Source organism: Gaeumannomyces tritici, assembly GCF_000145635.1.
Source record: "Gaeumannomyces tritici R3-111a-1 unplaced genomic scaffold supercont2.2, whole genome shotgun sequence".
NCBI classification, from domain to species: Eukaryota; Fungi; Ascomycota; class Sordariomycetes; order Magnaporthales; family Magnaporthaceae; genus Gaeumannomyces; species Gaeumannomyces tritici.
The window spans coordinates 6,960,871-6,985,533 of NW_008804546.1; the positions used below are offsets into that span (position 1 = coordinate 6,960,871).

The window sequence follows — 24,663 nt, forward strand, 5'->3', positions numbered from 1 at the left end:
TCAGCCCCACAACAAACCACCTACAATGTAGCCGCCCGTTCCCAACACTCCTGGGCAGTCTGGGTTTTCAGCTTCTGGAACAGATCTGCTCTCAAGCAACGCCACCTGTCAGGTCAGCATCCCCATCCCCACCTCTAGTCCAGAGTTGGACGGCCGTGATGGCCGGGAAGCAGCTCCCACGGTTTTCACTTCCGGAAACGGCAGCTATCACGCTCGAGGTTGGCCCCCGCACCCTTCTTGTCGAGCAGCCATCGCCAAAGATTGCGCGCTGGGTCTGGACGACGAAAGAGAGACAGACGGACGGGTAGACAGGGTCGCACGCGGGCTCCCCGACGTGTTATTTATTGATTTCGGGTACCTACCCGATCTCCATCCTCGATCGCACTCCTAAAGACCCGATCAGAGCTCGACTGTTTTCTCCCCCACAGCCCCTCTTTCCCCATCTCCTCGATCTAGGAGCTTCAACTGCCTGCATGCAGCCTCTCCCCTTCGGCCCTACTGTCACTGCACTTTGAGTCGTCTCCCCGTCGGCGTCTCCGAACCAAATTGTAGGGCGCACCACCTACCTACTAGGTACCTAACCAGCCATCGGCCATCTCTCATTGGAAGTCCGTCCCTGACACAGAGCGAAGAGCAGCAATGGCATCTACTTCCTCCTCTCCGCGCCCCTCCCTGCCGACCCCGCCCTTCATCGAGGTCCCAGGCGTGCCAAATTTCCGGGACCTCGGGGGCTACGCCGCGGCCGCGCACCCAGGAAAGCTCTTCAGGCGCAACCTCATCTTTCGCTCGAGCGAGCCGTCCAAGCTGACGGATGAGGGCGTCCGCAAGCTGCAGGAGCTCGGCGTCGTCAAGGTCTACGACCTGCGCTCCGCGGCCGAGATTGAGAGCCACAGGGTCAAGCACGACCACAAGGTGGTGGAGTGGGACGGCGCCGAGCGCGTGCTCCTGTCCACCTTTGTCGACGAGGACTACAGCCCCGAGGCTCTCGCCCTGCGCTTCAGCCGCTTCTCGGGGGAGGGGACCAAGGTGAGTTGGTCTGGGTGCTGTGACTGCGATGTGGCCATGGCCGTCGCCTGCTCCAAGCTGCCTCAAGTTTTCCCCAATCATCTGAGAGAAAGGTCCCCTTGGAACAGGGAGTGCGCCTTGATCCAAGTGGGCCCGGGGCAAAGGAGGCTCGTCTTCCCTCTCCCTGACTTGCCTCACGCCCTGGTTGTATGAGATGGCTCTTCGATGTGGGGCCTGCTACACCTACACCTATCTGCCTTTCCTTGGTGTCTGGTAGCTTGGGCCTGCAAAGAACCTTTCTCCAATGTGCTTCTTCTCGTGGCTGCTTGGTCGGTCGGGCCGGGAAGCCTGGCACGGCATGCTGCAAAGCCAGCGCCATATCCCTATCACGCACATGGCCCTGATTTCGGTTATCCTAGGGTTTCGTCCTCGCCTATGAGCGCATCCTGGAGGTCGCGGCGCAGGCGAGCCACCCGTACCGCCCCTTCCGCACCATCCTCGAGCAGCTCTCGACCGAGGAGCCGCCGGCGCCGATGCTGTTACACTGCAGCGCGGGCAAGGACCGGACGGGCGTCATCTGCGCCATCCTGCTCAGCCTGTGCGGCGTCGAGGACGAGGTGGTAGCGCACGAGTACAGCCTGACCGAAGCTGGACTCGGCCACCGGAACCAAGAGTTCGTCTCGGCCCTTTCTGCGAGCGGGCCTCTCGAGGGTAACGTTGCAGGAGCGGCGAGGATGGTCAGCGCGCGGTGAGTTGCTTTTGTGTGCTCTCCCCGTCTTTGCCTTTGCCTTTGCCTTGGGCTTTCGGTTGTTCTCTGTTTGTTGCACTTTCCCGGCGTATCACCTGGCTGGTCCACCCAGACGCATCGTCAGGCGCGCGCGCGCGCTGGCGCTTAGCTTGCTGTGATAACCCCCAACATCACGCTTGGCCACTTGGCACTGCCCGGCTTCTGGCTTGCCTGTAGCCATGGGGTGCCGTCGCCCGCCGCCTGCTGCCTCTCTTCTTCTCCGCTTAGTCAGTGCTGGAGGCGAGATAGCGAGCCGCCGCCGCCTACAGCAAGTTGCGCCGGTTGGGTCTGCCGGGGCTGTTCCGCCAGGTGGTACTTGCGACCCCACGTGGAAGCGCCGGCGGACGGGCCTCGCGGCTCAGCAGCGGCCAGCCATGTGGTTGGGGTCCGATCGATTATACCCCGTCTCGGCTACCCATCTTCGGGGGCGGCGTTGTCGTTTTTGATAGGACCCCCGGCAACACAAGCGTGGTTTGCTGCGCTCCCGTTTCACCTTTTATTCGCCTCCGCCGCTCCCCTTAATCCCGAGCCTCTTTATTCCCTCCACACTGTCACCAGACTGTTCATGACCCCCCCGGCGCCATCCTCGCTCCAGACCCGGGTCTTGCACCCGAGCAAAGCACCGCGCGCACGGCGGCGGCTCGTTGTCACCAGGTCGACAGCCACATTCTGTGCGACGGCCGTGGGAACGTCGAACAATCCTCATCTCCCCCGACGCACGCCCTCTGGCACACCCAGGGCTGCTGCGCCATTGCCTATTCTGAGCGCGGGGAGGTGCCTTGTGGGCCGAGTTGGCCTACATGCGAGGGGATATAGCTGAGGGCGCAAGAGATTTGTGAAGAGGTGGGGCTTGGGCTGATGACGATCTTCCACACACACACACAACTTGTGCTACACTCCCTGGGGCACAACAGTAAGCAGACGATGCTGGACACCCTCGCCATGCTGCGCGGCAAGTACGGGTCCGTCGAGCGGTACGCCACGGAGCACTGCGGCCTCGGCGCCGAGGCCCTCGGGCGGCTACGCAGGAACCTACTAGTCGACGTGGACAGCGACGACGGAGGGCCGCCCCTGGACTGGAGGCGCAACGCGGAGCTCGCCGAGGAAGTGAGGAAGCTCTACGTCGTCACTGGCGCCTGAGGTTGGTTGGAGCCAGCGGGAGGTAACTGTGTCGTGTACTTGAAAGGGGCTGTGGCGCGACGGGCGGGGGATCCGGGCCAAGCCCTGGGGGTATTCATGATATATAGACCGGTGGGTAGGTAGACTGCCGATAGATGAAACTTTGATGGTGCTGGGCTTTTGTGAGCAATGTGCCGCACGGCATATTGGACCAACATGCACTTGTCGGTAGCATATACATCGATTCATTCATGTCTGCTACAGATTGATACAAAGATGCTACAAGGGTCTGGCCGGAGACTACGAGACCTCGGTCGGGATCTTGACCTGGCTCTTCTTGCGGTCCAGAAACATGGCGCCGTAGCGCCAGCCGAGGCCGTGGCGCGACCTGCCCTGCTTGCCGACCGTGTCGACGTTGTAGTCCTTGAACCTGAACTCGACCTTGCGGGACGACCTGACGACCGTGGTGCGCCCGCGCTCGCGCTCCGCGGCCCTCGCCTTGCCCTCGGCCAGGGCGCGCTCCTTGGCGGCGGCGGCGGCGCGGAAGGCGGCCTGGGCCTCGACGGGGGCGACGCCTTCGACGGCGACGAGGCGCTCCATCTCGACGAGCTCCTTGTGCGGGATGCGGGCGTCGGCGGGCAGCATGCTGCGGTTGAAGGCCTCGGCGGCGTCGGCGCGCGTGAAGTGGCGCGACTCGGACGTCGGCACGAAGAGCTGCTGCGTCGTGAAGGTGTGCACGGGGATCTCGTTGAAGGGCTCGTGCTTCGTGCCCGGGAACGTCTGCGGGAGCATGCCCATGATGGCCCTGGCGTAGGGGCGGGCGAGGGGCTTGTTCTGTTTGTTTGGTGCGAAGAGGGTGGTGGGGGTCAGCTGCTTGGTCTGGTGGACAAAGTTGGCAAGAGGTGAAAAGGAGAAGCGGCGACAGGTAGTTCCTAGGATCAGAGAGGCTCGCAAAGCTAATTGTGTAACCATGGGTGCATGTCTTCAAGACTAATCGAATTTTTTGGAATCATCATGTAGGAAAAAAAGGTGGCGGCGCGCAGCGAGAGTGGGTGGGGTGACCACGACGAGTATAAAAAAGATGCCTACCTTTTTGAGCCAGTCCTCCTCGACCTCTTTGAGCCTCACGACAGCCGCGATGCGACGGACGTCGACTCCCAGCTCGGCCGACACAGACAGCATGGGCTCGCCCTGGATCATGACGCGCTTCCAGATATCATTGCGCAGCTCCTCGGACAGGACCGGGTGGCTTTGGAATTGCGGGTTGAGCGGGAAGGGCAGGCGCTTGTTCTGGCGCCCGAATCCGGGGGGTATGTAGGCGGGCTCGGGCTGGTCATGCTGCCCCTGTGACTCGCGCAGCACGTGCTTATGCCGCTTGATCCAATGCCAGAAGAAGCGTCGCAGCCGCGTCTCGGCCGCCGCCGTGGCCGAGAAGCTCCTACTTTGTTGCTGTTGTCTTCGTGGTGACGGTGTTGGTGGTGTTGCTGCTGGCCTTGTGGCTGCGCATGGTATTATGGAGGTGGAGTAAGGGAGGAGGACGGAGGATGCGGGGGACGAGGCCGAGAACGAGACGCAGTCGGCGACCTGCCGCCATTGACATGCCGCCGAGGGTAACCTTGGCGGCATGGCGGGTTGGCTGGGTGGATGGAATGGTAGTGAGCCGAAGAGAGAACAGGTGCTGGTCAAGACCAGGCGGGAGGAAGGTGTTTTCCCCCAAGACGATCAGCAGAGCAGGACACGATAACTCGGCGCGTTCACAGCTCGATGCCAAAAGTCTCTTGGACGTTGGACGTAGAGAGGCTGGTAACAAGGTATTAAAAGGTTCTCCACGCTATAGATAGGATTTGGGTTACTATTATCGTCGTTGTTGTCGTCTTCGTGTGGTGTAGCTGTCGCGTGTCTTTGTTGCATGGTGGGTTGGGGGTGAGAAAACATGGACTGGAAAGCTTCAGTCTTCAGAAAATTTCATCGTCAATCGAAGCTCAAAATTGGCAAGAGGGGCTACCAGGTCATGTGTGGCACGGACCACATCCAAATTGGTGAGTGGATAAACGATGAGCCGCACCCGATCAGGTCACGTGATGAGGCCTGGATAACCTGTGGGAGGACACCAATGACTCCCTACCTTCACATCAGGGTGTGCATCATGGACGGTTTACAATATACTAGAATGATTTTTCAGTGCGATACTATCGTTGAGGGAGAGCACACCCTTTGACCGTACAGGAAGTGGTAAAGGTATGAAGGGATTAAGAGGAGCATGGTTGACGACAACCAAGGTGATATATCATCGCGACAAAGCTAGATCAAACGCCAGTGCCAGCCCAGCCGGATTACAGCCCAGACATCGTAAACATCTGGGCGGGCAGGTGTAGGGGTTTATCCCAGCCCCCGCCTCAGTGCAAAGGAAACGCCCTGCCCCACAAGCCTCCTGAGCCGAATTGCAAAACACCATCGCTCGCTCGCTGTCGTTTACATCGCAAGATAATGTTGTGTGTCCGCACGTCTCTGCTTGCCATCTGTGAACAAAGTCACCCTCCTGGTGAAGACTTCCATGGTTCGTTTCCATGATAACCCCGGTATGGTAGACAGGTTCTCGAGAAGAGAAGACTGAAAAAGGATTATGATACCGGGCAAGTGAAACACCCAACCAGCAGGAAGGAGGAGCCATATCGTGTATTTCGGTACCCCTGTTGAGTTCTGGGGCTTTCCTCGGGTTTCCGTGATTACTTCGTCGACCGCCTCGGCCGTTACAGCGTCGAGTTGCTTGTGCCTGTGGCGGTGGATGAGCGGCTCTTTTGGCTTTTTGCCTTGGTGGATGCCACTTTCTTGGACTCGGTATCGTGGAGATGCTTTTGTGCAAAGTCTTTCCACTGCCTCCAGCCGTCAAAGTCAATGAGGGCCTGCATGCAGCCCCATTCCATGATCTTTTTCTCAAACCAAACAAAATTAACGGGCTATGGCGGCGGTGAGTAGAAATGTTAGCACACTGAAACCCTTCTCGGTAAGATGGGGGCAGCGTCTTGCCGAGGGACACCAAGAAACCCACTTTGGTCAAAAAGTCATTGCATCCGGCCGCGAGCGCCTCATGCCTGTCGCTCTGAAGAGAACTAGCCGTCAGGGCGACGATGATGACGGGGCTCTTAAAATTTTCCGGGTTGGGGAGCTTATCCTCGTCCCCGGGCTCGCCCCTGACATCGTCAGGCGCGCTGCTGGCAGAGGACGAAAAAACGCCAATCGAGTTCACGCGCTCGAGCCTGCGGATTTCGCGCGTGGCGTCGAGCCCTGACATGACTGGCAATTGAATGTCCATGAGCACCAGGTGGAAGCCGCCCTGGCGCCACTTGTCTACTGCCTCGCGGCCGTTGACGGCGGTTTGCCAGCGAACCTTGAGTCTCTTTACAAAAACCTCGAGCAGTCGCAGATTGATGGGATTGTCTTCAACAATGAGCACGTTGATGGGCGGTACACCTCCACTAAAGATGCCCAGCGGTAGGAGCGGGTGCTCGATCGCCTTCTTCGGCTTCTTAGGCCGAGCGGCAATGGGGCGAGGTGACGCTACCCTAGCCGGCGCTCCAGGCGGCGGGGTTGCGACGACCTGTATGTTGGGATCTGCGGCTGGAGGCGTCGGCATCGGCGGGGCGGTCGGGGGCGGCGGGGCGGCTTGATCTAAAGTGGAGGCAACGGGGGTGTCAGAAGTGCGGGATCGGGCCAAATGTGAGACGGGATGGCCGGGTTGGCGATGGAGACAGCCGGGACGGCCGAGCCGGCCGAAGGAGAGGGCGGTGGGGGCACGACGACGACGGGAGAGCAGGGCGACGACGACGTACCGATGTTTGCGTTTGCGGCTAGCTGGGCGGCCTGCTGAGCGCTCATAAGGTTCAGGATCGTAGGCGACGACGTGTGCTGCCGGCCGAGACGCGGACGGTCGGGCCTTTCCCTATATGCGCGAGTCCTTGTCCCACCAGGCGAGGGGATCTGCGGGATCTGACCCGTGTTGATAACGCTGATGCTGTGAGGGTGGGCCGTGACGCCGTTGGGGAGGGTGACGCTGTTGACAACGGCCGGGCCGAAGTAGTCGGTGCCGTTCTCGGGCGGCCGATTGTCCTCGGAGGGCGGACCGTAGTAGACGGCGTTCATCTGTAGGTGCGGCGGGCCGGAGCGGGGAGACGGCCTAGGTGTCCGACGCAGCGGCACGTCTATGATGAGGGCCTCCTCGACGGTCTGGCCTCCAGGGAAGTAGGCCTCGAGGGTCCGGATCATGTGCTCGTCTGGGCCAAGGACGCGCTCGCGCTGCTGCTCGCGCGGGATGATGCGCAGTGTCAGATCGGGAGAGTCGAACTGGCGGCCGAGCGAGTTTGCGTACTTGCGCAAGATCAAGTCGCGCAGGTCGTCGACGACATCATCCTCATTGATAGTGATCAGAGTCGCCGAGGCGCTGGGCCGCCTGACCCAGATCTTTCTCTTGTTCGGCATACCGGCCAATTGATTGCCATTCATGCCGAGCGACTCATCTGCGCGGGAGCCTCCGCCGAGTAGGGTCTGGAGCAGCTGCAAGGCCTGCAGGCCGGACGGGGCCGGCGGCGGGGCCGGCTGGGGGATCGGCGGAGGTGGTCGCCCGGTGGTCGCGTAGCTATGGGAGGTGACCGAGAGGCGGCGTGGGCCAACGTGGATGTCGGGCGCAGAGGCGGCGATGGGCGGGATCAGCGGATGGCGGGCGGCGGCGACAGGGGACGTCGACAAACCCAGCTGGTATGACTGGGATTCTGCAGTGACGCGCAGTGCTTGAGTGGCGTCGGGGCCGTAGGGTCTAGGGACGGACGACAAGGAGGCGACCGGAGCTTTAGGGGTGGGTGTACCGCTGCCGGTGCCGGTGCCAGGACTCGCGGGGTACGAACACAGGAACAAGTCGTCGTCGTCTGTTGTGGTGGTGGTCGAGTCGGTGCTGGTCAGGGGATCCTGGGGATGCTCATGGATGCTGGGAAGGGTGGGCTGCAGATCCTTCCCCATCTTGTCGCCGGCACGTTGGTCCGCACAATCTGAATCGCCCGTCAGGCGCTGCTGCTGCTCGGCGGAGTCAGTTGGCGCGAGAGACATTGGCGCAGGCCCGTCGGCCGGTTCTGGCAAACTCTGCTGATGTTGCTGGTCTTGTTCGCCGGCCCCCTCGCGCTCGTCCGTGACGGGAAAGCTATTACGATTAATGTTTACATTAGCTGTCGATGGTTGCTTGCCGTCGGTTGCCGGCACAGCCTCTGTCTTGGCGGGTGCTGGTGCGGCCGGGTCTGGAGCACCAGGAACCGGAGCTGTCTGTTCTGGTTCTAGTCCTGGCTGTGCCTCTGAATTTTGTTGCGCTGCTGGCTCAGGCTCAGGCTCGGACTGGAGTTCCGGCCCTGGATTTGACATGGGCCCGTCAACGTCTGCTGCTTCTGCCACCGCGCCAGGGCAAGAGTGCCCGTTTGTGGCTGGTTGTGCCTCCTCCTCCTCCTCCTTCGCTCCCCCCTCGCGCGTAGGCTCCTGCCCCGGCTGCTGCTCTGGCTGTGGTGCGGGTGTTGGTGCTGGTGCTGGCGTTGGCGCCGCGGCGGGCGGGAGTGGGGATTGTTGCAGCGGCCGGGGGCCAGCGCTCGGGTCCTGGTCCTGTATTATGGATGAGAGAACATCGTCGTAGGCATTGTCGGTGTGGTTACTGCGGCTGGACGGGAGCCTCTCGGCGAAGGAGACAGGGCGCTGGCTGCCAGCGAGCGAGCGCGGGCGACCGGCGGGTGGGCTGTGTCTGTCGCTCCCCGTTGGCGACTCGATTGAGGGAGAGGCCGAGGCCCGTCGCTTAAACTTGGCCCTGATGCGGCTTGCGAGCTCTCCCATAGCAAGCCAGGATTTAAACGAGCCCGACCGGAAACGGGCTGGGAAGAGGATGGGAAGGGACGGAATTTTGTCTTCTGACGCCGGCGGCTGTTGACGAAGGTCAGGTCACCTGGACCTGTGCCTGCTCTGGCCCGGCTCGCTACTTCAGACGTGCTCCTCACTGTGCTCCAATTCCGCCTGCTCGGCAATGGATGGAGCCCGCTGCAATCGACCCGATCAGGAGGGCAGGCGCCACCAGGTTACCCGTTTCCCACCAGACTGTCGTTGATATGACGCTTCCCACTGTTGCTGTGGCGGCGGGTCGTGGCTGCTGAAATTCAATTGATTTTTGGGTGCTTGGACGCTGGAACGATAGCGCGGCCGCGGCAGGACAGGGGGTCGGAGGCTAGAACGCGGTCTATTTTGCGTCGCGGAAGCAGAACATTGAAGTTGGAGGATCGAGTTGGTGCAATGGGGTCGCATTCGAAATCATCTAGGTTGGGCCTAAGCTGAATTTGAATCTCCCGGCCGGGCCTGCGTTTTGGTCTGGATATAACGCAAACAGAGCACACGCATATATTTGTTTGTTTATGTGTGCAGTGCAGTGCTACAATTGAATCCTGTCCTGTGTCCCGTTGCTCCCATCCCCTGCATGCACCCTTCTCACCTGCCCAACATGACGGCAGTTTTGGCCACTCGTCAACCTCGCCCTGGGCAGAGCCCAAGCTGGAGCCAGCACAACACAGCACAACACAGCACAAGGCCAGGCTGCACCCTGGGCGGTAATAGCTAACCCCCAGCCCTTAGCAAGCCTGGCCGTGCCAGGCCCAGGCCGACCGGCCGACGAGGCGAAAAGAAATTTGCAGGATTGAAGCCCAATGGGCAATTTCAAAACGTGGGTGCCGCATCCTCGCAGGCTAACTGCAAATGGCAGCCAGCCCGGCGCCAGAGCTCCATTCCCGCGCATCAGCCCACAAGAAGTAAGAGATCGATCGATCTGCACCGAGGCGGACGATGAGCGAGTGCATTGTAAAGCATTCCGCCCAGCGCCATTGGAAATAGCCCAGCGCAGAGAGCATGCTTTGTCCGTACCATCACCAGACGTGTGTTAGCTTTGAGGCAGGCAGCAGGGCGGCATGGTGGCATGGCAGAGGAGGCAACAGCCGCGGCGGGGAACACTTCAGGCTCGGTGACAGGACTGGCTCCGGCTCGCTGCAGCACGCACATGCATGCCCGCACCCTGTGAGTATGTCTGTCACACCCACCGCACGTCAAACCGGGGCTTCGCACTCTTGGTACAGACGTTATCACGGTTATTCGCCCCTGGGATTGAGTGGCGGCTATGACCACCGGCAGTGGCTGAGCCGCGTGGCTGGTGGACTATGTGGCATGGTAACATCGCCACCCAACGACCGAATATCTTCTCTTCTTTCGAGTAGGATGTATATGTAATGCCAGGCGCTCAAGCTCCAAAAACAAAGCACATCCTGCTTCTGCAGTGAATGTCCACGATATCGAACCAGTTCCTGGCTTAGTTTAGCGCATAGCAGTGGTGCCGCCAACCCCACCTGGTTGTCAGCAGCACTCGCCCGTCGAACGGTCACACAGCTCCAATCCCGGGATGCGCCCGTCAAGTTCCATCTTCGGTTTGCGGATCACGCGCAGCCGCCCGTCCGATGACATGTTAGCATTTGTGAGACGCCGCCATCGAGACTGCAGATTGGCGTGTCACACTGGCCCGACTACTTTGTTTGCTCTGGGAGCGGTAGTAGATGGCGCTCGACGAGCCCGGACTTGGAGTCCGAGTCGGATACAGCTTCTCCCGCCACCGCTGCCAAGCGAGCGAGTGAAGAAAGCAGTGTTGAGGTCCTTAATCTCTAATCTCACCGTGCCCGCTCCTTGCTGTCCTGCGCAAACCGAAGGCCCGGACAATGCATCAAGCGACATCGATGCCAGTGAATAAATACCTGGTGTCGTTTGCGCGGCCTTCATGCACATTACCAACACATCTCCATACTCCTCTCGGAGCTAGGTACCTACCTTGACTCTGCTCTATCCCCAACACCTTAAGCTACCATCACATACGGCCTGACCAAAATGCCATGGCCCGAGCTTTGCTGCCTTGTTAGTCTGTTTCCTAGCAATATTAATATAGTCTCGCTTTTTCCAAAGTTAGGACCTGGACAAAAAAGAAAAAGAAAAAAAAAGACATATCCGGCGCCCTCACAATCGAGCCGCCGCCCACCAGCGACAGCACCGCTGCTTCCACAGCACCAACAGAGATAGACTCGGGCATGTTGTAGCCCGCAAGATGGTTCTGCTGCGCCCCAACCGCGGAGGCTCGAAGCTCTTGCCTCAACGACGAGTGCGCGCTGCCGCTTAGACGCGGGCGTCATCATATTGCGTCGCGCGCCGGGCTTGTCGCTTGATGACGGAGCTTCTGCTGTTTTGGGTCTCCTGGGTGTCGGCTGGCCGCGGCGCTCGTACTTACTGAATGGAAAAGAAAGGGGTTCGCCGGCGATAAGCGTGCTGATCTAGCGGAGGATGCGCTCGTCGTCTCTTATCGCGGTGCGTGTTTGTTTCGAACAAATAAGTGGTTGTCACGCGGCTTTTGAGTGAAACAACATAGTACCTGACGCCGACCGCTTGTGATTTTTTTTTATTCGACGAGCTTTTGCAGCAGATGGCAGTAACCCCCAGGCAACCCCTCCGCCTTGACTGGCAACCGCGCCCCAACTACCTATTTGCATTTCAAATCCGAAACTATTCACACCCATGGATAGCCTGCCTGCGAACTGGGACACCGATAGGCAATCGATCCGCCGGAGAGCGGGCCGGGCAGCAAGACAGGCACCGCGACCTGGAGAGCTCCGCAAAAGAGCCACGTCGAACCATCATCCGGGCTCAGTGGCCGATATAGGAAGTGAGGCGCAAAGGTGAGTCTGGACCCCGGGGCAAACATTCTGCTCTCGCTTCAGTTGACTTTAGGGTCACCCCTGATTCACCAAAGAGCGATTCCGTCTTTTGAGCAAACTAGAATGTGGACGCGCGAACAACCTGCGAAATGTGGTGGCGGCTGAGGCCACTCTGGTGTCACGCTGAATAGGAATTGAGGGCCGGAACCGATGGCGCTCGCGGCCCTGGACCTGGCGGGGGTCGTTGGAGGAACTGTAGACGTGTTGGCGCTCGTTATCGTCGAGATCTAAAAGATAGCGGTAGCGCATTCGCAAGAGGCAGGCCGTTGAAAAGATATGGTCTGCAAGAGGTTAGCCATACGCTCGAGATGAATGTGCTGAAGGAGATGACAAGAACGAGCGGAAGCGCATTCGCAAAAGGCAGGCCGCTGAAAAGACATGGTTTGCAAAAGGTTAGTCACACGCTCGAGATGAACGTGCTGAAGGAGTTGACAAGAACGAGCGGAACATACGAATGTGACTATTAGAGGACCGAGAAAGAGAGTTACAAGCACAAAATGAACAAGCAGGTCGGCGCAGATGTTGGTCTATATAAAGCTGTCGTCCAGCCAGTTCAGGAGCATCCAATTCGATCTTTTCATTTTGCTACAAACATCTTCACTCCAGTAACGAACTACAAGCAAACCCGATACTTTTTCAATAAACATTGTCATTGTTTTATCCGCACACAACCACAACACCTCCCTATTCATACAAGCTATCATGGCCAACAAAAACAACAACATGGCCAGCAAGGACAACAACATGGCCAACAAGGACAACAAAGTGGCCAGCCCAGCCCAAGAGCTAGCCAGCGAGGCCACCGCCAAAGAGGCCGCCAGCCCATCCTTGAGCCCCGATGAGTTGGCCAGCCTACTATCCTTATGGCCCGATGAGATTGATCAACTCGTACCTACTGCGCTGGCGGCCCAGGCAAGAAGGAGGAAGCAGGCAGGGGTCGAGCTCAAGCGGCAACGAGGTAAAACGTCAATTTTCTGGGTGATAGAGAAGGGATTATAAAAGATGCTAACAAGGAGTCCGCCATCGTTCAGAAGGTCCCGCTCAACCATCCTGATGAGATCACAGTGACTTAGGCAATAGGAAAGACAATAATTAGTGTGTGAGGTGGGTCACATGACATACCCACAACGCCAGTATTTAGTCCTGGGATCGTTGGCTTTTCCTTTGCCGGCTTTCCCTTAATCCGACAGTTTGCACCTCCGACGATTAGTCTAAAAGAAGTCCGATCTGGGAAACCGGTTCCTTTGAGCGTACCGATGCTCAAAGCAATGGCTGGGGTTCAATGTGATTGGTGTGTTGTATAAGACTCGACACGAGAGCTATGGCATCAAGGTGACAGTAGGAGAGGGAAATGACGTAAATATAAGGCGACCCCGAAGCGTGCCAGGAGTATCTATCGCCTAAGCCTCGTATCAATCAAAGGCGTGGGCGATCTATCTGTGCGTGTCGGATCCTCCAAAGTGAAGTAATCCGTGTGCCGCGCGGGCGACGGGTAAGAGGCCCTCGCCCGTCACGTGACCGAGGGTCCGTGCACAACACTCAACAAGAACTACTCTGTCTGCGAAAATGACCCAACTACCAGTGCCTACCTCTTGCTCCGTCTCCGCTGTCGGTTTCGAATTCCGGGTCGGACGTGGAGATCCTAGCCGGTGGTGAGCTCTCAGTCGGACCTAGGCATTCCGGCCGGCGCAGGACCCTCGGTCAGTGCCGGGCCCTCCTCAGCCGGTGCTGGGCCCTCGGTCGGTACCGAACCCTCCTCAGCCGGTGCTGGGCCCTCGGTCGGTGCCGAAACCTTTTCGGCTGGCGCTGGGCCCTCCTCGGCCGATTCTGGGCGAGCCGGCTTTCCGAATAACTTTCGGATTTCCTCGTCGTATGCCTCTTTGTCGGCAAGTTTCGCCTGGATTACCTCGGCAACCCCTGGGCCCCAGAACTGATGCATCACTTCTTTGAACTTCGTTGTCTCCTTGGTGAACTTTGGCACGATGTGGTCTTGGACGACATAGACGGCGGCGTTGAGAGAATAAACAGAAAACCAGAACCATGTGGCGCCAGATTCCCATGATTCTCGCAGGATGCGCGATAATGGCAGACATGCCGCGGCCGCTTGCTCCTCTTTTTCAAGGGCCGACGTAAAATCGTCCTTGATGAGACGAAATCTGACCAGGTCCTCGCCAACCAGCTGGTCAATGCCGCGGCAAATGAACCAGACCGGCAGTTTTATTGATTCCGCCGGCAACGCGCATAGCCATTCGAGGTCTATGATGCATGTGACGTTCCACTCGTCGTCGACGAAAACATTGCCCCCGTGCAGGTCTGTGTGCTGGAGAATGAATGGCCCTGTGCGAGATTCGAGGCGTATGTACCGGTGAGCAAGCGATCGGAGAGCTGCTTTCACGGCAAATTCAGCTTGGAATTCCGTTTCCTCCCAACTCGCGTTTGGGTGGTTGAGAAAGCTGCGGTCGTGAAAGGTGAGCATGTCAGAGACGTAAGCTTCGGTAGCCTGGTACGTGGCGTTCTGCGGCATAGTCCTCGGGGCGCCCTCGTTCTCCAACCGTGCGATGGTCGATTCGAGGGGCCGGTTTGTCAGAGAGATGGTGCCATCGTCGTGGAATTGAAACGACCCAATCCGTGGCTGTGGAACGCGAGCGAGCGAAAGAATTGTACGCGCCATGCCGCGGAATAGCCTTCGCCTCTGTTCTTGGTCATTACAGTGTTTGTGCCAAGACTTGTAAATTGGCTGGCCCGTCTCGGGACCGATGCGTTCGAGTAGCACATATGCCGAGGGAGGCTGGATACCGACCAGCCGCTGGGGGACATAAAGCGATGGCACCGGACGTCCCAGGAAGCTCGACAAAGCGCGCTTGGAAGCCCTCGCAATGCGGACATACCAGGGACAGTGGGCTGCGTGGGTGAACTAGGAAAGGGTCAGGCTCCCTGAAAGCGATATCTGAAATGAGGCCTTGATGGTTCTTACCTGTCGACCGTCCGAGAATCCGAATCCATACAAGTGTGGGATGCGTATGTCGGGGCAATTTTCCTGGATCCAGACGTACGCGCCCACCTCCATGCCGACCTTTTCGTCGATAGTGCCGGGGTATTGGGCCTCGGGGAACTTGTACGGGAGGGGGCACCGGAAAAGAAGCTGCTTCTGATGCTGACCGTCGGCCGTGCCGAAGCAGACTGGAATGCAGACGTTAAAGCCGCCTTGGATCCATTCGTCGGTGGGCGAGATAGTGCAGGTGTACTCTGCCTTGGGGTCGCAGTTGGCGCCCGCGTGTTGCCGCACGATGGCCTCGATAGCCTGTCTCTCGTTCCACAGCATCTCGTACAGTGATTTGTTCTCGGCGACTTCCTGCAGCTCCTTGAGAATGTCCATTTGTTTTAGGAGCGCCGACTCGCACGTGATAGTCTTGCCGCCTGGCAGGGGAAGAGCAACCACGATGTCTTGCTGTTCTTGCTGTTGTTGGGACACTGCCGAGGAGCTCGGGAGCTCCCCGCTGCCTTGTTGTTGTTGGGACATTGCTGGGCAGATTGTGAGCTCGGTCACTCAGCACGACGGGTAGGGCAGCGTGTGCCGGGCATAGGACTGGCAATGTAAGGACGGACGCAAGGGCGAAGAAAAGAAGAAGAGCTGTGCAGCTGTTGTTGGGGTATTGGGGACGAGACTGTGAGCTTGGTCTCAGCGCGGTGGGTAGGCCAGCAGATTGTGCCAGCTATATGGCTCGCAGTTTGAGAATGGGCAGGAGGACGGAGTAAAGGCGAAGAGCTGTGTAGCTGTTGCTGGGTATTGGCGACCGAGATTAGGAGCTTTGTCTCTCAGCGTGGCGGGGAGGACAGCATATGCCAGCCATACGGCTCGCAAGTTGAGGGTTGACAAGAGGACGAAGAGAAGAAGGAAATAAGAAGAGTGGTGCAAGTTGTTTTTAGGGCAGCCATGTGCGGCCCACCTCCTCGCTGGGTCACAAGTAGGTGCACGTGTGGGGTAGTCCTTTTCCAGGTCAACGGTGTATAGGGAGAAGCTGGGATGGCAAGGACCATACGCACTCTTAGCAACGGTTCACGCCAATACCATGGATAGCATCAAGGACCAACCCAGAGTCTTTTAACTTAAGCAGGCCAAGCCATACCGCAAAGACCCTGGGCCAGACACATCGCTACAATCCGGAGCAGGAAGTAGGAGGAGAGCAACCCTTATATCAGCACGGAGGCCATAGCAGGCCAGGAACCAGCCAAGACACCACCTGCAAGGAGGTACCACTGTTGCTACGGGCCATATGCGGCTCTGCCCCCTGTTGTGCATTCTAACAAACCCTTACCTAGGGCCCACAGGTATGCCTATCGCCGCTATGGATCCTGCTACGCCACGAGCCCGCTGCGCCACGAGCCCGCCAGACCGAGCCAGGTGCACATTGTCGGCTGAGGTCAGAGCAGCTAGGGCTCCGGTCCAATGACCAGAAAGGAAACTTCCAAAGCCCAGGTTTGTGGGTATATTTATCTGTTGCCCCTTCTTTTTTATCCCGGACCCCGGTTCCTCCGGGCCTTCTTGCCAGAACCCATGATCAGCCCTCATCTGCACCCCGGATTTTTAATTAACGTTAATTCACCGATACCACTCTGCCTTCCCTCGGGCCCATCACTCCGTTGTTTTCTGGCCGATGTGGGCGCCGCCATCCCCAGTTCCTATTGCCAACACACTCGTCTTTAATGAACCGAACACCACGTGTTGAGAGTCAAGCTTGTATCTCAACGCTATCCCTTTTCTGTGATGTCTAGTGAGCCTCCTGCGGCTAAGCGAGGCTCCAAGTCCCGAGTAGATGCCCGAGGCCGGTGAATATTTGCCGGCGTGGGCAATATAGATGCCAGATCGACCGCCTTGTCATCTCTCGCCTACAGCTGAGACTTACGCGGCTCCCGGTGCCCAGAATTATCGGGACTGGTAATGTGACACGCGGGAGCCGCCCCATGCCACATTTGGGACCTACACATATGCTTGATGAGAGGGAACCGGGCAACCGGGCGCCGCTGGTACTCTGGGTGATGTAACGGCGACATTCGCGTCCAGGAGCCCAATCAATATACCGTCCTTGGCAGACCTACAGCAGATTCGGAATAAAAGGGGCAGTCGGGCGAGAGAATCGCATCCTGTGGGAGGCTGGTCTTCACGCATTCCGCTTTTGCTTCCTTCTGCCCCTTCAGTGCTTGAGCTGTTCTCACGACATCGAGGGTTAGAAACGGATCGAAGATGGTGAATATCCTGTCACTTGGCCTGCTCGGACTGAGCGTGGCTGGGCTTGCCGCCGGCCAGGGAGTTGTGCAGCCTGATGCTCTCAAGCAGGTATGCTGCCTGTACTCTCCCACAGGACGACGCCCCACCCCCTGAACCGTCGCGAACTGATTTGATTGTGCTCCAGCTCGAAAACAAAGGCCTCCCAGCACTTCAGGCCCGGCTCGCCAAGTCAAAGACTTGCACCAAGGCGACTCTCCGGATTCGGAAGGAATGGTGAGTCGGATGGCCCCTGCCATGTCCACGCCTTTGGGCCAGACCCCACACTCCCCAATTTCTGCTTTGGTTGCTGACAGTCGGCACAGGGGAGATGTGCCCAAGGACGAGAGAAGACAGTACATCTCTGCGGTTCAGTGTCTCCTGACCAAACCATCTAAGCTTGACCCGGCGCGGTATCCTGGCGCAAAGTCCCGATACGATGACTTTGTCGCCGTCCACATCAACCAGAGTCTCACCATCCACGGAACGGTAGGCCACAACACCCAGTCCAGAAGATCAGGGGAGAGCATCGCTGCTAACCAAGGTCAACTTCCCGCTCCACTAGGGCAACTTTCTGTCATGGCACAGATACTACACATGGGCCTACGAGACGGCCCTGCGGACCGAGTGCGGATTCGCTGGGACACAGCCTTATTGGGACTACGGGCGGTGGGCTCAGGACCCGGAGAAGAGCCCGATCTTCGACGGTAGCGACACGAGCTTGTCCGGCAATGGCAAGAAGATTGCGCACAAGGCCAACATGATCGCGCCGGCCGGAAATGGCGGTGGCTGTGTCGAGACGGGGCCGTTCAAGAAGTGAGTGGCAGTGCTGCATTCAAGTGGAAGGTGCTTGCTGAAACAGGGCCGCTAACAAAGTCGTCTGCGTGCTACAGTATGACGGTATATCTTGGGTAAGCCTACGCGCACGGAACCGCTTGCCACACGTCGAGAGTCGAAGCCGCTAACAGTACTCGCCCGAGCCGCAGTCCCCTATCCGTCAACATCGACCCGGCGCCCGCCCGCAACCCCCGCGCGGACGGGTTCGGGGCCAACCCGCGGTGCCTGCGGCGCGACATGTCCAACTACCTCACGTCGCGCTGGGGCCGGACCCAGGACATCGTCGGGCTCATCACGGGCAGCAGCAACATCGGCAGCTTCCAGACCACGATGCAGAGCCAGACGATCGGCGGGGCCATGGGCGTGCACAACGTCGGCCACTTCACCATCAACGGGGACCCCGGCGGGGACTTTTACATCTCGCCAAACGACCCGGCCTTCTGGGTGCACCACGCCATGATCGACCGCATCTGGACCATCTGGCAGTCGCAGAACCTCGAGGGCCGCCTCGCGGTCATCCAGGGCGGCACCAGCATGTTCGGCGGGGGCCGCGCCCAGTCGCTCGACGACCTGATCGACATGAACGTCGTCGAGCCGAGCAACAAGTCGTGGAAGATCCGGGAGCTGGTGAGCATCGTCGATGGGCCTCTGTGCTATATGTACGAGTGAGAATATTCTGGGCGCGAGGGACGGGCAGGGGAGGGGTCAAGGGCAACCGAGAACTGGGAAACCTTTTTATTGATATGCTTAACTGGGTAAAATAGCATGATGCCTCGCAATCACCTTGTTCATGTCCGGTCGTGCTTCTTGATGGCAGTGTTACAGGAGGTCCCAAAGATTAAATGGAATTATTAGTGCCGTAAGCTATCCTATTCTTATTTTCTTTCCTGGTATGATTCCTTTTGTTATTCCTATTTTTAGTCGTGTTTTTATTCCTAATTCTGTTTCTTCTCATCTTTGGTTCCGCACCTATTCCTGTTCCTATTTATTACGCCCAGGTAATAGGCAAGGCTGGCCTGGTAATCAAGGCGCCGCCCGTCACCTCCGCGCCAAAACTGAGTGCTGAATAACTTCTTGAGTAGGGAATCGCGACTCGGCTCGTTAGCTGAAGGAGCTAGGGCCGCAATCCACTCTTGGGACGCGTCGATATCTGGCATGAGAACTGGAGTGCTTGGTGAGGTGCACTCCGAGTGAGGCGAAGTTGGGGAGGAGGAGGAAGGGATCGAGGTGTTGAGGTTGTATTGCAAGGGGAGGATGAGGTGCGTCCAGTCGTCCCCTGGGTGAGCCGAAATGTAAGTGCGCATGGCCACCTCAACAACTTGGTTCTTTCGTTCTGCTAGTCCGTCCGTCTGTGGGTGATAGGAAGTTGACATTAGGAGAGACGTGCCGAGCAGCTTCCACAGGGTTGTCCAGAAGTCGGACGTGAACTTCGAGTCGCGGTCCGAAATGATGGCCTTTGGGATGCCCCAGTTTCTCAGCTGCACCGACTTGAAGAAGACTGCAGCCCAGTCCTCTGCTGCGTATTTCTTGTTCCCTGGGATGATCAATGTATGCGTATCCTACCCGATACCTACCTTGTTCACTACGGCTGTGTTTACCACACCAGTCAGGCTGTGCTTACCAGGCCAGCCTTGCCTATTACCTGGGCGTAACACTATTCCTGGAAGGAACTGCGAGGCAAGAGTGCTTAGAAACTACTGGGAACCATATCCAGCGCCCTTACACACCGCTTCCTGTGGCCTTGCAGGTCAGTTGGCCCCATCCTCGAAGGCAGGCTCCCTAGGGGGTGCAGTCTATGACGTGCCCTAGCACGTGATATGCACCTCTTGCCATATCCCCACCGTCCCTGCACCTCTTCAGCTCTTTGCTTTTTTTTTGGAATAAGTTGTTTGTTATTATTTACTCCTTTGGCTTGTGATTTGTAACTATCTACTTTGCAGTGGGACCCCTGAACGCAGAGGGCAGGCCAGGTATACAAAACTTGTCGGGCCACCCAAGCAGGCGCGAGGCCTAAAGCCCCTTGCAGCCCTCTGCGTACAGAGGAGGCTCTCCTAGCCCAATACTAGCGTGTTTTTCAACCCAACCATGCGTCCGTTGTAACCATGTGCCCGTTGTAGCCATTAGTCAGTGGATGAATACACCGGGCCTTGCACGTTAGGCTGAAACGCAAGTTGGTCGCTTTTACTTCTTCAGGACGCAGTTGTGGGGGTTTCCGGAACCGTTCGGGTTCAACTTGGCGCCGATGGCGCAGAACTTGAGGTCTTTGGTGTAGTAGACGCGCATGGGGCCAGGCGAGTTGCCGTCCTTCTTGGCATTGTAGTCGTACCGCTTGCCCTTATTGAGGACGGGGAGCTCCCAGACGTTGGACCCGCAGCCCGAGGGGAACTTCATGACGTTGCCCTTGTTGTCGAAAGGCTTGGGATAGCCGCTGCCGGTGCCCGTGGAGGTTCTGGCCTCGCGGAAGTAGCCGATGGCCCTGTCCTGACCGATCACGCCGTATTCCACGCCGTCGTTTTTGTCGCCCGCCTTGCAGACGTAGGACTGGCCGGCGCGGGCTTGGAGGGTGTAGTCATCATTGGGAACGGGGGCCGGGCTGGCAACCGCGGCAGTGGCGGCGAGGAGGGTGAGAAGGTAAGTGAAGGAGGGCATTTTGATGACGAAATGTTGTTTCGGAGGGGAACTTGACTGAAGCAGCGAGTGACTGAAGCAACGAGTGACTGAAGTGATCGTTTGTAGTGTGGATGAATGTTATTCTTCACTTTTTTTCACGGGGAGTTCAAGCTTGATGTATTTATTGTTGTCCAAGGGCCTTAAACGAGGCAAGGCTCATGAGACCGCATGATAGGGGCAAAGAGGTGCTTGCTCGGTTCACCGAAGTCATCTATCCAGAGATCAGTCTGATTGGAGGAACGGTGAAATCCCAGAAATTAATTAGCCTTTGCTCACCGCGGCGATGTCAAGCCATAAGCCAGACGCGCGGCCTATGGCTGCGCAAGTATAGCAAGGAAGCTGACATGGCGTTAAGGGAAGGCAGGCTGTCCCAAGTCAGTAATACCCCTGGCCTCACTCTTCCTTCTGGCAGTTGCACCGCAAAACTGGCGGTCTACGTGTCTGGCTCGCGTGCAACAATGTGTTTGGAAGTGGGGCTCATGCTTCGGCCTACCTGATATGTTCCGTCCTCACTCAGTCGAGTCAACCCCGCGGCCCCCGAGCTCCCCCAATCGAACTTGCTGCCGGAATCGGCATCAGCACCACCTCCAGCGAACGTCCACATGTCCTCCTCCCCTCACATTGCCCTGGACTCTACAACATTGTAGGGAAAACCACCACCCCCTTTCGTTTTACCGCGTTTCTGCAGCCCACAAAAAGAACAAAAAAGACCATTAAAATGCCCGACGTACATCTGCGGCTCGAAGACGACAGTGCACCTGCCTTCGCGGCAAAGGTGGTCGAAATCCTCAACTCGGCCCTTGCGTCTGCTTCCTCGCCAACCTCGCCAGCCGAGGCCGCCACGGCCCTGGATGGCCTCTGCAGCAAGGACTACGCAGAGCAGGGCACGGCGGGCTCCTTCCTCTGGTGGTTCTGGGACCTCGTCCACGACCTCGCACGCCAGCTCCCCCATGACAGCCCGCAGCAGGACCGCCTGGCAGCGCTCATCAAGGCGCTGCACGACCTGACCCCCAAGACTGTCAAGCTGGGAGACGACTGGGGCAGCGGCGGCGAAGACTTGGTCGCGCTGTGGACGGGCCTCCCTATGTTCGGCAACACGTTCCGCGAAAAGCTTGACGATGGTAAGCAAGCTCGTCAAACCACCATTTTGTGCTGATAGCACTTGCGCACATGACCCGCGCCACATTGTGATATAAAATACTGACATTCGTTTGACGCGCTAGGTGATGCGAGAGCTTCTTCGGAGACCCAGCGAAAGGAGCGACGCGTCAACCTCCAGGCCTACGCGGCGAGGGTTGCGGGCCTCAGCCTCGTCCCCATGGAGATGTACGCCATCTGGGCCCTCGTCGACGCGCTGGAGGGCACCATGACGCCGGTCCGCGGCGCCCCGGACGAGGTAGACCCAGACCCCGCCGCGGTTGAGGACGTCTCTCCCAAGGTCGCATGCGCTGCGGCGTGGATCGTCCACGCCGGCCATGTGCTGCACGGCCGGGACGAGGAGGTGCACGGCGCGACGTCGGGGCCCCTGTGGCGGCTCGACAAGAAGGAGGCGATCAAGCAGCGACGCAGGCTGAAAGGAACAAACGGGCTGTGCCCGCAGAGGTGGCAGCTTTGGAAGGAGAGGTTCGCAGCCGTCCGGGACGCGGACGGGGTAGATGACCTGGCCCGCAAGGAGGCTGGGGCTGCATTTGCAAGGATGGAGGAGATTGAAAACGCAAAGAAGTAATGGACATGTACATGGACATGTCCGCCCAGTTTAATTAATTGAGTGGAATGTTTACCGTCCTTGTACCGTACGTGCGTACCCAAACTCCTCCTGTCGGACTTTCGACCGACTGGCAGCATCAAATGGACCGAACCAATGGTTGGCATTTCCTGGTTCTCATAAAAATAAAAATAGAAAGCAGGGGACTGCGCACCCCTTGTCGCGGCAGATGGGATGCCGCCTTGGCAGAGAGAATGGGCTTGAGCAAGAAAGAGGGGTGAATAATAATGCAAAAAGAGGATGGGGAAAACAAATGGAAAGGAGAAATAAACACTTTAATCGGATCGACCTTGTCGATCCGCCGCCTGCCTCCAGCTGGGTTGCAACACGACCAGGACAGGGTAGGCACGACAGCCCCTCGCCCCCTGTAGACAGGCACACAGGCCAGGCAAATCGAATCAAGGCGAGTGGGGTCGGGTCGTGGACGCGGAGGACAGATAGGACAGGTGCAAGAGTCTCCCTGGAGCACAGCAGCTTTTCGCGTCCGGATGGTGACATCCTCCGCGGCCGTACGCTGAGCGTCTGCTGGCGTCTTTCCGCCGATCTCCGATAGGAGGGCGAAGCAGAGACAGAGGTGGCATTTGATATGGCCAGACGGGTGAAGAAAAAAAACGAAGTTTTGAGCTAGACTTGGGGGAGGGGGCCCGGGAATAGTGTTAGTGTATAATAAATTTCCTATATAAATCTTTCGCTTTTCTTATTAACTGGTTAGTAAAAGGGGCATAATTCCTTGTTCCCGCTATTTCGAGCTAACCATGGGCTGATTGGAGCGCAAGTTGCCCCGCGATCTAGCCTGGGTCGCGGGGCCGTTGTCGGACCTTCCTCGAGCTTGCGAGCTTGTGTATGAGCCGGGCGATAGCGGTCCAGTGAGGCACGCTCCCTGACTCACGGCTAGACATCGCGACATTCAGCTTTGCCCCGCGCTGCTCCACGTTTGCTAGCTCAACCAGATCGAGATAGGTACCGTTAGTCTCCCTTGCCGTCAACCAAAACCGTCCGAGACTTCACATCTGACCATATAAACACTGTCCGCCCTGTTGGCTTTGTCTAGGCTCTGCTATCTTGCGTCCTGTGCATCACGCCCCCGCCTACCTATAACCCAACTTTCGCCGCCCTCCTCGATACCCCGACATAACGCCAAGATGGGCAGACTCGCTGGAAAGAACGCCATCATTACCGGTGCTGCCGGGTATGTTGTCGTTGGCCCTCGCTGATAGAAGCTTCGCACCCTTATGGCCAAGGCGGTTGGCTGACAGAAGCTTCGTGATAGCGGCATCGGTCTCGAGACCTCCATCTTGTTTGCCAAGGAGGGAGCCAGCGTCCTGATGGCCGACATCTCCCCCGAGGCTCTTACCAAGGCACAGGCAAAGGTCAAGTCCTTGGTGCCGGGTGCCAAGGTCGAGACGGTGGTAAGTACACAGCGTCGCCGTCCCCAAAATGAAGTGGTGCTGCCCTAACACGCTCGACTCCCACTCAGAAATGCGACGTCTCCAAGGAGGCCGAGGTCAAGGCCATGGTCGAGAGCCTAGACTCGTGGGGCGGGCTCGATGTCATGTTCAACAACGCCGGCATCATGCACGCCGACGACGCCGACGCCGTCGACACGCCCGAGGCCATCTGGGACCTGACACAGAACATCAACGTCAAGGGGGTCTGGTTCGGCAGCAAGCACGCCGTGCTGGCGCTGAGGCGGCACAAGAAGACGAAGGGCTCCATCATCAACACGGCGTCGGTCGTGGCCCTCGTCGGCGCGGCGACGCCGCAGCTGGCCTACACGGCGTCCAAGGGCGCGGTGCTGGCGCTGACGCGCGAGCTGGCCATCGTGCACGCGCGCGAGGGCTTCCGGTTCAACAACCTGTGCCCCGCGCCGCTCAACACGCCGCTGCTGCAGGACTGGCTCGGCGACGACAAGGCCAAGCGCCAGCGCCGCGAGATCCACTTCCCCACGGGCCGCTTCGGCGAGGCCGTCGAGCAGGCCCAGGCCGTCGTGTTCCTGGCCAGCGACGAGAGCTCCTTTGTCAACGGCCACGACTTTGTGGTGGACGGCGGCATGACCAAGGCCTACGTCACCCCCGAGGGCCCGCCGCTGGCGGCGCCGAGCAACAATGCGAACAAGCAGTCGCTGGATTAGGGGGTAAGGATGTGATAACTGCGAGCTAGACGGCTTGAGGGCAGGTATTACTTATAGGTAGCTCTCTAAAAGTTTGAGGGGGTTAATCCGTGTTGGCAGAAGGCCGAGTTTCACCCCGAACCGAGACCGTCCTTAGTCACCAGTCATCGCGTGTATACCATCTCACACGTAGGCTCAAAGATAGAGTCTTTCCTGTCTGGGATCTCAATTCATCCGTGCTCGTCGAGATCTTGCTTGAATAAGCTATTGGGGGGGGGGGGGGGGGGGGGGGGG

At 58.4% G+C, this 24,663-nt stretch overlaps 10 protein-coding genes across 10 annotated transcripts; 6 read left to right on the forward strand and 4 right to left on the reverse strand.

Annotated features, from left to right (window-relative positions):
- Positions 1–27: 27 nt before the first annotated feature.
- On the forward strand, positions 28–3,088 carry GGTG_04898 (hypothetical protein). Its single transcript, XM_009222696.1, has 4 exons — positions 28–573; positions 633–1,026; positions 1,425–1,753; positions 2,707–3,088. Exons 2-4 carry the CDS (start codon positions 640–642, stop codon positions 2,930–2,932), a joined length of 942 nt encoding a protein of 313 aa, XP_009220960.1. The 5' UTR covers positions 28–573; positions 633–639; the 3' UTR covers positions 2,933–3,088.
- A 40-nt stretch (positions 3,089–3,128) lies between these two features.
- Positions 3,129–4,881, reverse strand: GGTG_04899 (hypothetical protein). Its single transcript, XM_009222697.1, has 2 exons — positions 4,001–4,881; positions 3,129–3,745 (listed from the first exon to the last, which is right to left on the reverse strand). The coding sequence occupies exons 1-2, from the start codon at positions 4,535–4,537 to the stop codon at positions 3,212–3,214; spliced, it is 1,071 nt and encodes a 356-aa protein (XP_009220961.1). The 5' UTR covers positions 4,538–4,881; the 3' UTR covers positions 3,129–3,211.
- A 181-nt stretch (positions 4,882–5,062) lies between these two features.
- GGTG_04900 (hypothetical protein) lies at positions 5,063–9,468 on the reverse strand. Its single transcript, XM_009222698.1, has 3 exons — positions 6,742–9,468; positions 5,961–6,580; positions 5,063–5,868 (listed from the first exon to the last, which is right to left on the reverse strand). Exons 1-3 carry the CDS (start codon positions 8,768–8,770, stop codon positions 5,662–5,664), a joined length of 2,856 nt encoding a protein of 951 aa, XP_009220962.1. The 5' UTR covers positions 8,771–9,468; the 3' UTR covers positions 5,063–5,661.
- A 2,822-nt stretch (positions 9,469–12,290) lies between these two features.
- On the forward strand, positions 12,291–12,797 carry GGTG_04901 (hypothetical protein; the record flags this gene model as incomplete). The annotated part of the gene is made up of 2 exons (XM_009222699.1): positions 12,291–12,682; positions 12,727–12,797. The coding sequence occupies exons 1-2, from the start codon at positions 12,427–12,429 to the stop codon at positions 12,795–12,797; spliced, it is 327 nt and encodes a 108-aa protein (XP_009220963.1). The 5' UTR covers positions 12,291–12,426.
- Positions 12,590–15,244, reverse strand: GGTG_04902 (hypothetical protein; the record flags this gene model as incomplete). The annotated part of the gene is made up of 3 exons (XM_009222700.1): positions 12,590–14,061; positions 14,155–14,356; positions 14,699–15,244. 3 exons carry the CDS (start codon positions 15,242–15,244, stop codon positions 13,385–13,387), a joined length of 1,425 nt encoding a protein of 474 aa, XP_009220964.1. The 3' UTR covers positions 12,590–13,384.
- A 414-nt stretch (positions 15,245–15,658) lies between these two features.
- GGTG_04903 (hypothetical protein) lies at positions 15,659–16,538 on the forward strand (the record flags this gene model as incomplete). Its single annotated transcript, XM_009222701.1, has 4 exons — positions 15,659–15,689; positions 15,803–15,975; positions 16,045–16,201; positions 16,498–16,538. 4 exons carry the CDS (start codon positions 15,659–15,661, stop codon positions 16,536–16,538), a joined length of 402 nt encoding a protein of 133 aa, XP_009220965.1.
- A 79-nt stretch (positions 16,539–16,617) lies between these two features.
- On the forward strand, positions 16,618–18,551 carry GGTG_04904 (hypothetical protein). The gene is made up of 6 exons (XM_009222702.1): positions 16,618–17,059; positions 17,136–17,224; positions 17,314–17,476; positions 17,553–17,803; positions 17,881–17,898; positions 17,974–18,551. Exons 1-6 carry the CDS (start codon positions 16,967–16,969, stop codon positions 18,491–18,493), a joined length of 1,134 nt encoding a protein of 377 aa, XP_009220966.1. The 5' UTR covers positions 16,618–16,966; the 3' UTR covers positions 18,494–18,551.
- A 1,454-nt stretch (positions 18,552–20,005) lies between these two features.
- Positions 20,006–20,473, reverse strand: GGTG_04905 (hypothetical protein; the record flags this gene model as incomplete). Its single annotated transcript, XM_009222703.1, is given in 2 exon segments — positions 20,006–20,350; positions 20,360–20,473. Coding segments are annotated over 2 exon segments (459 nt in total).
- Positions 20,474–21,038: 565 nt separating this feature from the next.
- GGTG_04906 (hypothetical protein) lies at positions 21,039–22,759 on the forward strand. The gene is made up of 2 exons (XM_009222704.1): positions 21,039–21,615; positions 21,718–22,759. Exons 1-2 carry the CDS (start codon positions 21,213–21,215, stop codon positions 22,218–22,220), a joined length of 906 nt encoding a protein of 301 aa, XP_009220968.1. The 5' UTR covers positions 21,039–21,212; the 3' UTR covers positions 22,221–22,759.
- A 225-nt stretch (positions 22,760–22,984) lies between these two features.
- On the forward strand, positions 22,985–24,647 carry GGTG_04907 (3-oxoacyl-[acyl-carrier-protein] reductase). Its single transcript, XM_009222705.1, has 4 exons — positions 22,985–23,224; positions 23,311–23,448; positions 23,530–23,668; positions 23,737–24,647. Exons 2-4 carry the CDS (start codon positions 23,402–23,404, stop codon positions 24,388–24,390), a joined length of 840 nt encoding a protein of 279 aa, XP_009220969.1. The 5' UTR covers positions 22,985–23,224; positions 23,311–23,401; the 3' UTR covers positions 24,391–24,647.
- The last annotated feature ends 16 nt before the right edge of the window (positions 24,648–24,663 follow it).

Excerpts from the sequence above, each read along its gene's own strand:
- GGTG_04898 (XM_009222696.1), top strand. The coding sequence starts at position 640 with ATGGCATCTACTTCCTCCTCTCCGCGCCCCTCCCTGCCGACCCCGCCC. Across the intron at positions 1,027-1,424 it reads TCTCGGGGGAGGGGACCAAG|GGTTTCGTCCTCGCCTATGA; the intron begins GTGAGTTGGTCT and ends CGGTTATCCTAG. Across the intron at positions 1,754-2,706 it reads GCGAGGATGGTCAGCGCGCG|TAAGCAGACGATGCTGGACA; the intron begins GTGAGTTGCTTT and ends GGGGCACAACAG.
- GGTG_04899 (XM_009222697.1), bottom strand. The coding sequence starts at position 4,537 with ATGCCGCCAAGGTTACCCTCGGCGGCATGTCAATGGCGGCAGGTCGCC. Across the intron at positions 3,746-4,000 it reads AGGAGGACTGGCTCAAAAAG|AACAAGCCCCTCGCCCGCCC; the intron begins GTAGGCATCTTT and ends CCAAACAAACAG.
- GGTG_04900 (XM_009222698.1), bottom strand. The coding sequence starts at position 8,770 with ATGGGAGAGCTCGCAAGCCGCATCAGGGCCAAGTTTAAGCGACGGGCC. Across the intron at positions 6,581-6,741 it reads AGCCGCAAACGCAAACATCG|ATCAAGCCGCCCCGCCGCCC; the intron begins GTACGTCGTCGT and ends CCTCCACTTTAG. Across the intron at positions 5,869-5,960 it reads GCAATGACTTTTTGACCAAA|CCCGTTAATTTTGTTTGGTT; the intron begins GTGGGTTTCTTG and ends CCGCCGCCATAG.
- GGTG_04904 (XM_009222702.1), top strand. The coding sequence starts at position 16,967 with ATGGTGAATATCCTGTCACTTGGCCTGCTCGGACTGAGCGTGGCTGGG. Across the intron at positions 17,225-17,313 it reads CTCCGGATTCGGAAGGAATG|GGGAGATGTGCCCAAGGACG; the intron begins GTGAGTCGGATG and ends CAGTCGGCACAG. Across the intron at positions 17,477-17,552 it reads GTCTCACCATCCACGGAACG|GGCAACTTTCTGTCATGGCA; the intron begins GTAGGCCACAAC and ends CCGCTCCACTAG.
- GGTG_04906 (XM_009222704.1), top strand. The coding sequence starts at position 21,213 with ATGCCCGACGTACATCTGCGGCTCGAAGACGACAGTGCACCTGCCTTC. Across the intron at positions 21,616-21,717 it reads CCGCGAAAAGCTTGACGATG|GTGATGCGAGAGCTTCTTCG; the intron begins GTAAGCAAGCTC and ends TTGACGCGCTAG.
- GGTG_04907 (XM_009222705.1), top strand. The coding sequence starts at position 23,402 with ATGGGCAGACTCGCTGGAAAGAACGCCATCATTACCGGTGCTGCCGG. Across the intron at positions 23,449-23,529 it reads ATCATTACCGGTGCTGCCGG|CGGCATCGGTCTCGAGACCT; the intron begins GTATGTTGTCGT and ends GCTTCGTGATAG. Across the intron at positions 23,669-23,736 it reads GTGCCAAGGTCGAGACGGTG|AAATGCGACGTCTCCAAGGA; the intron begins GTAAGTACACAG and ends ACTCCCACTCAG.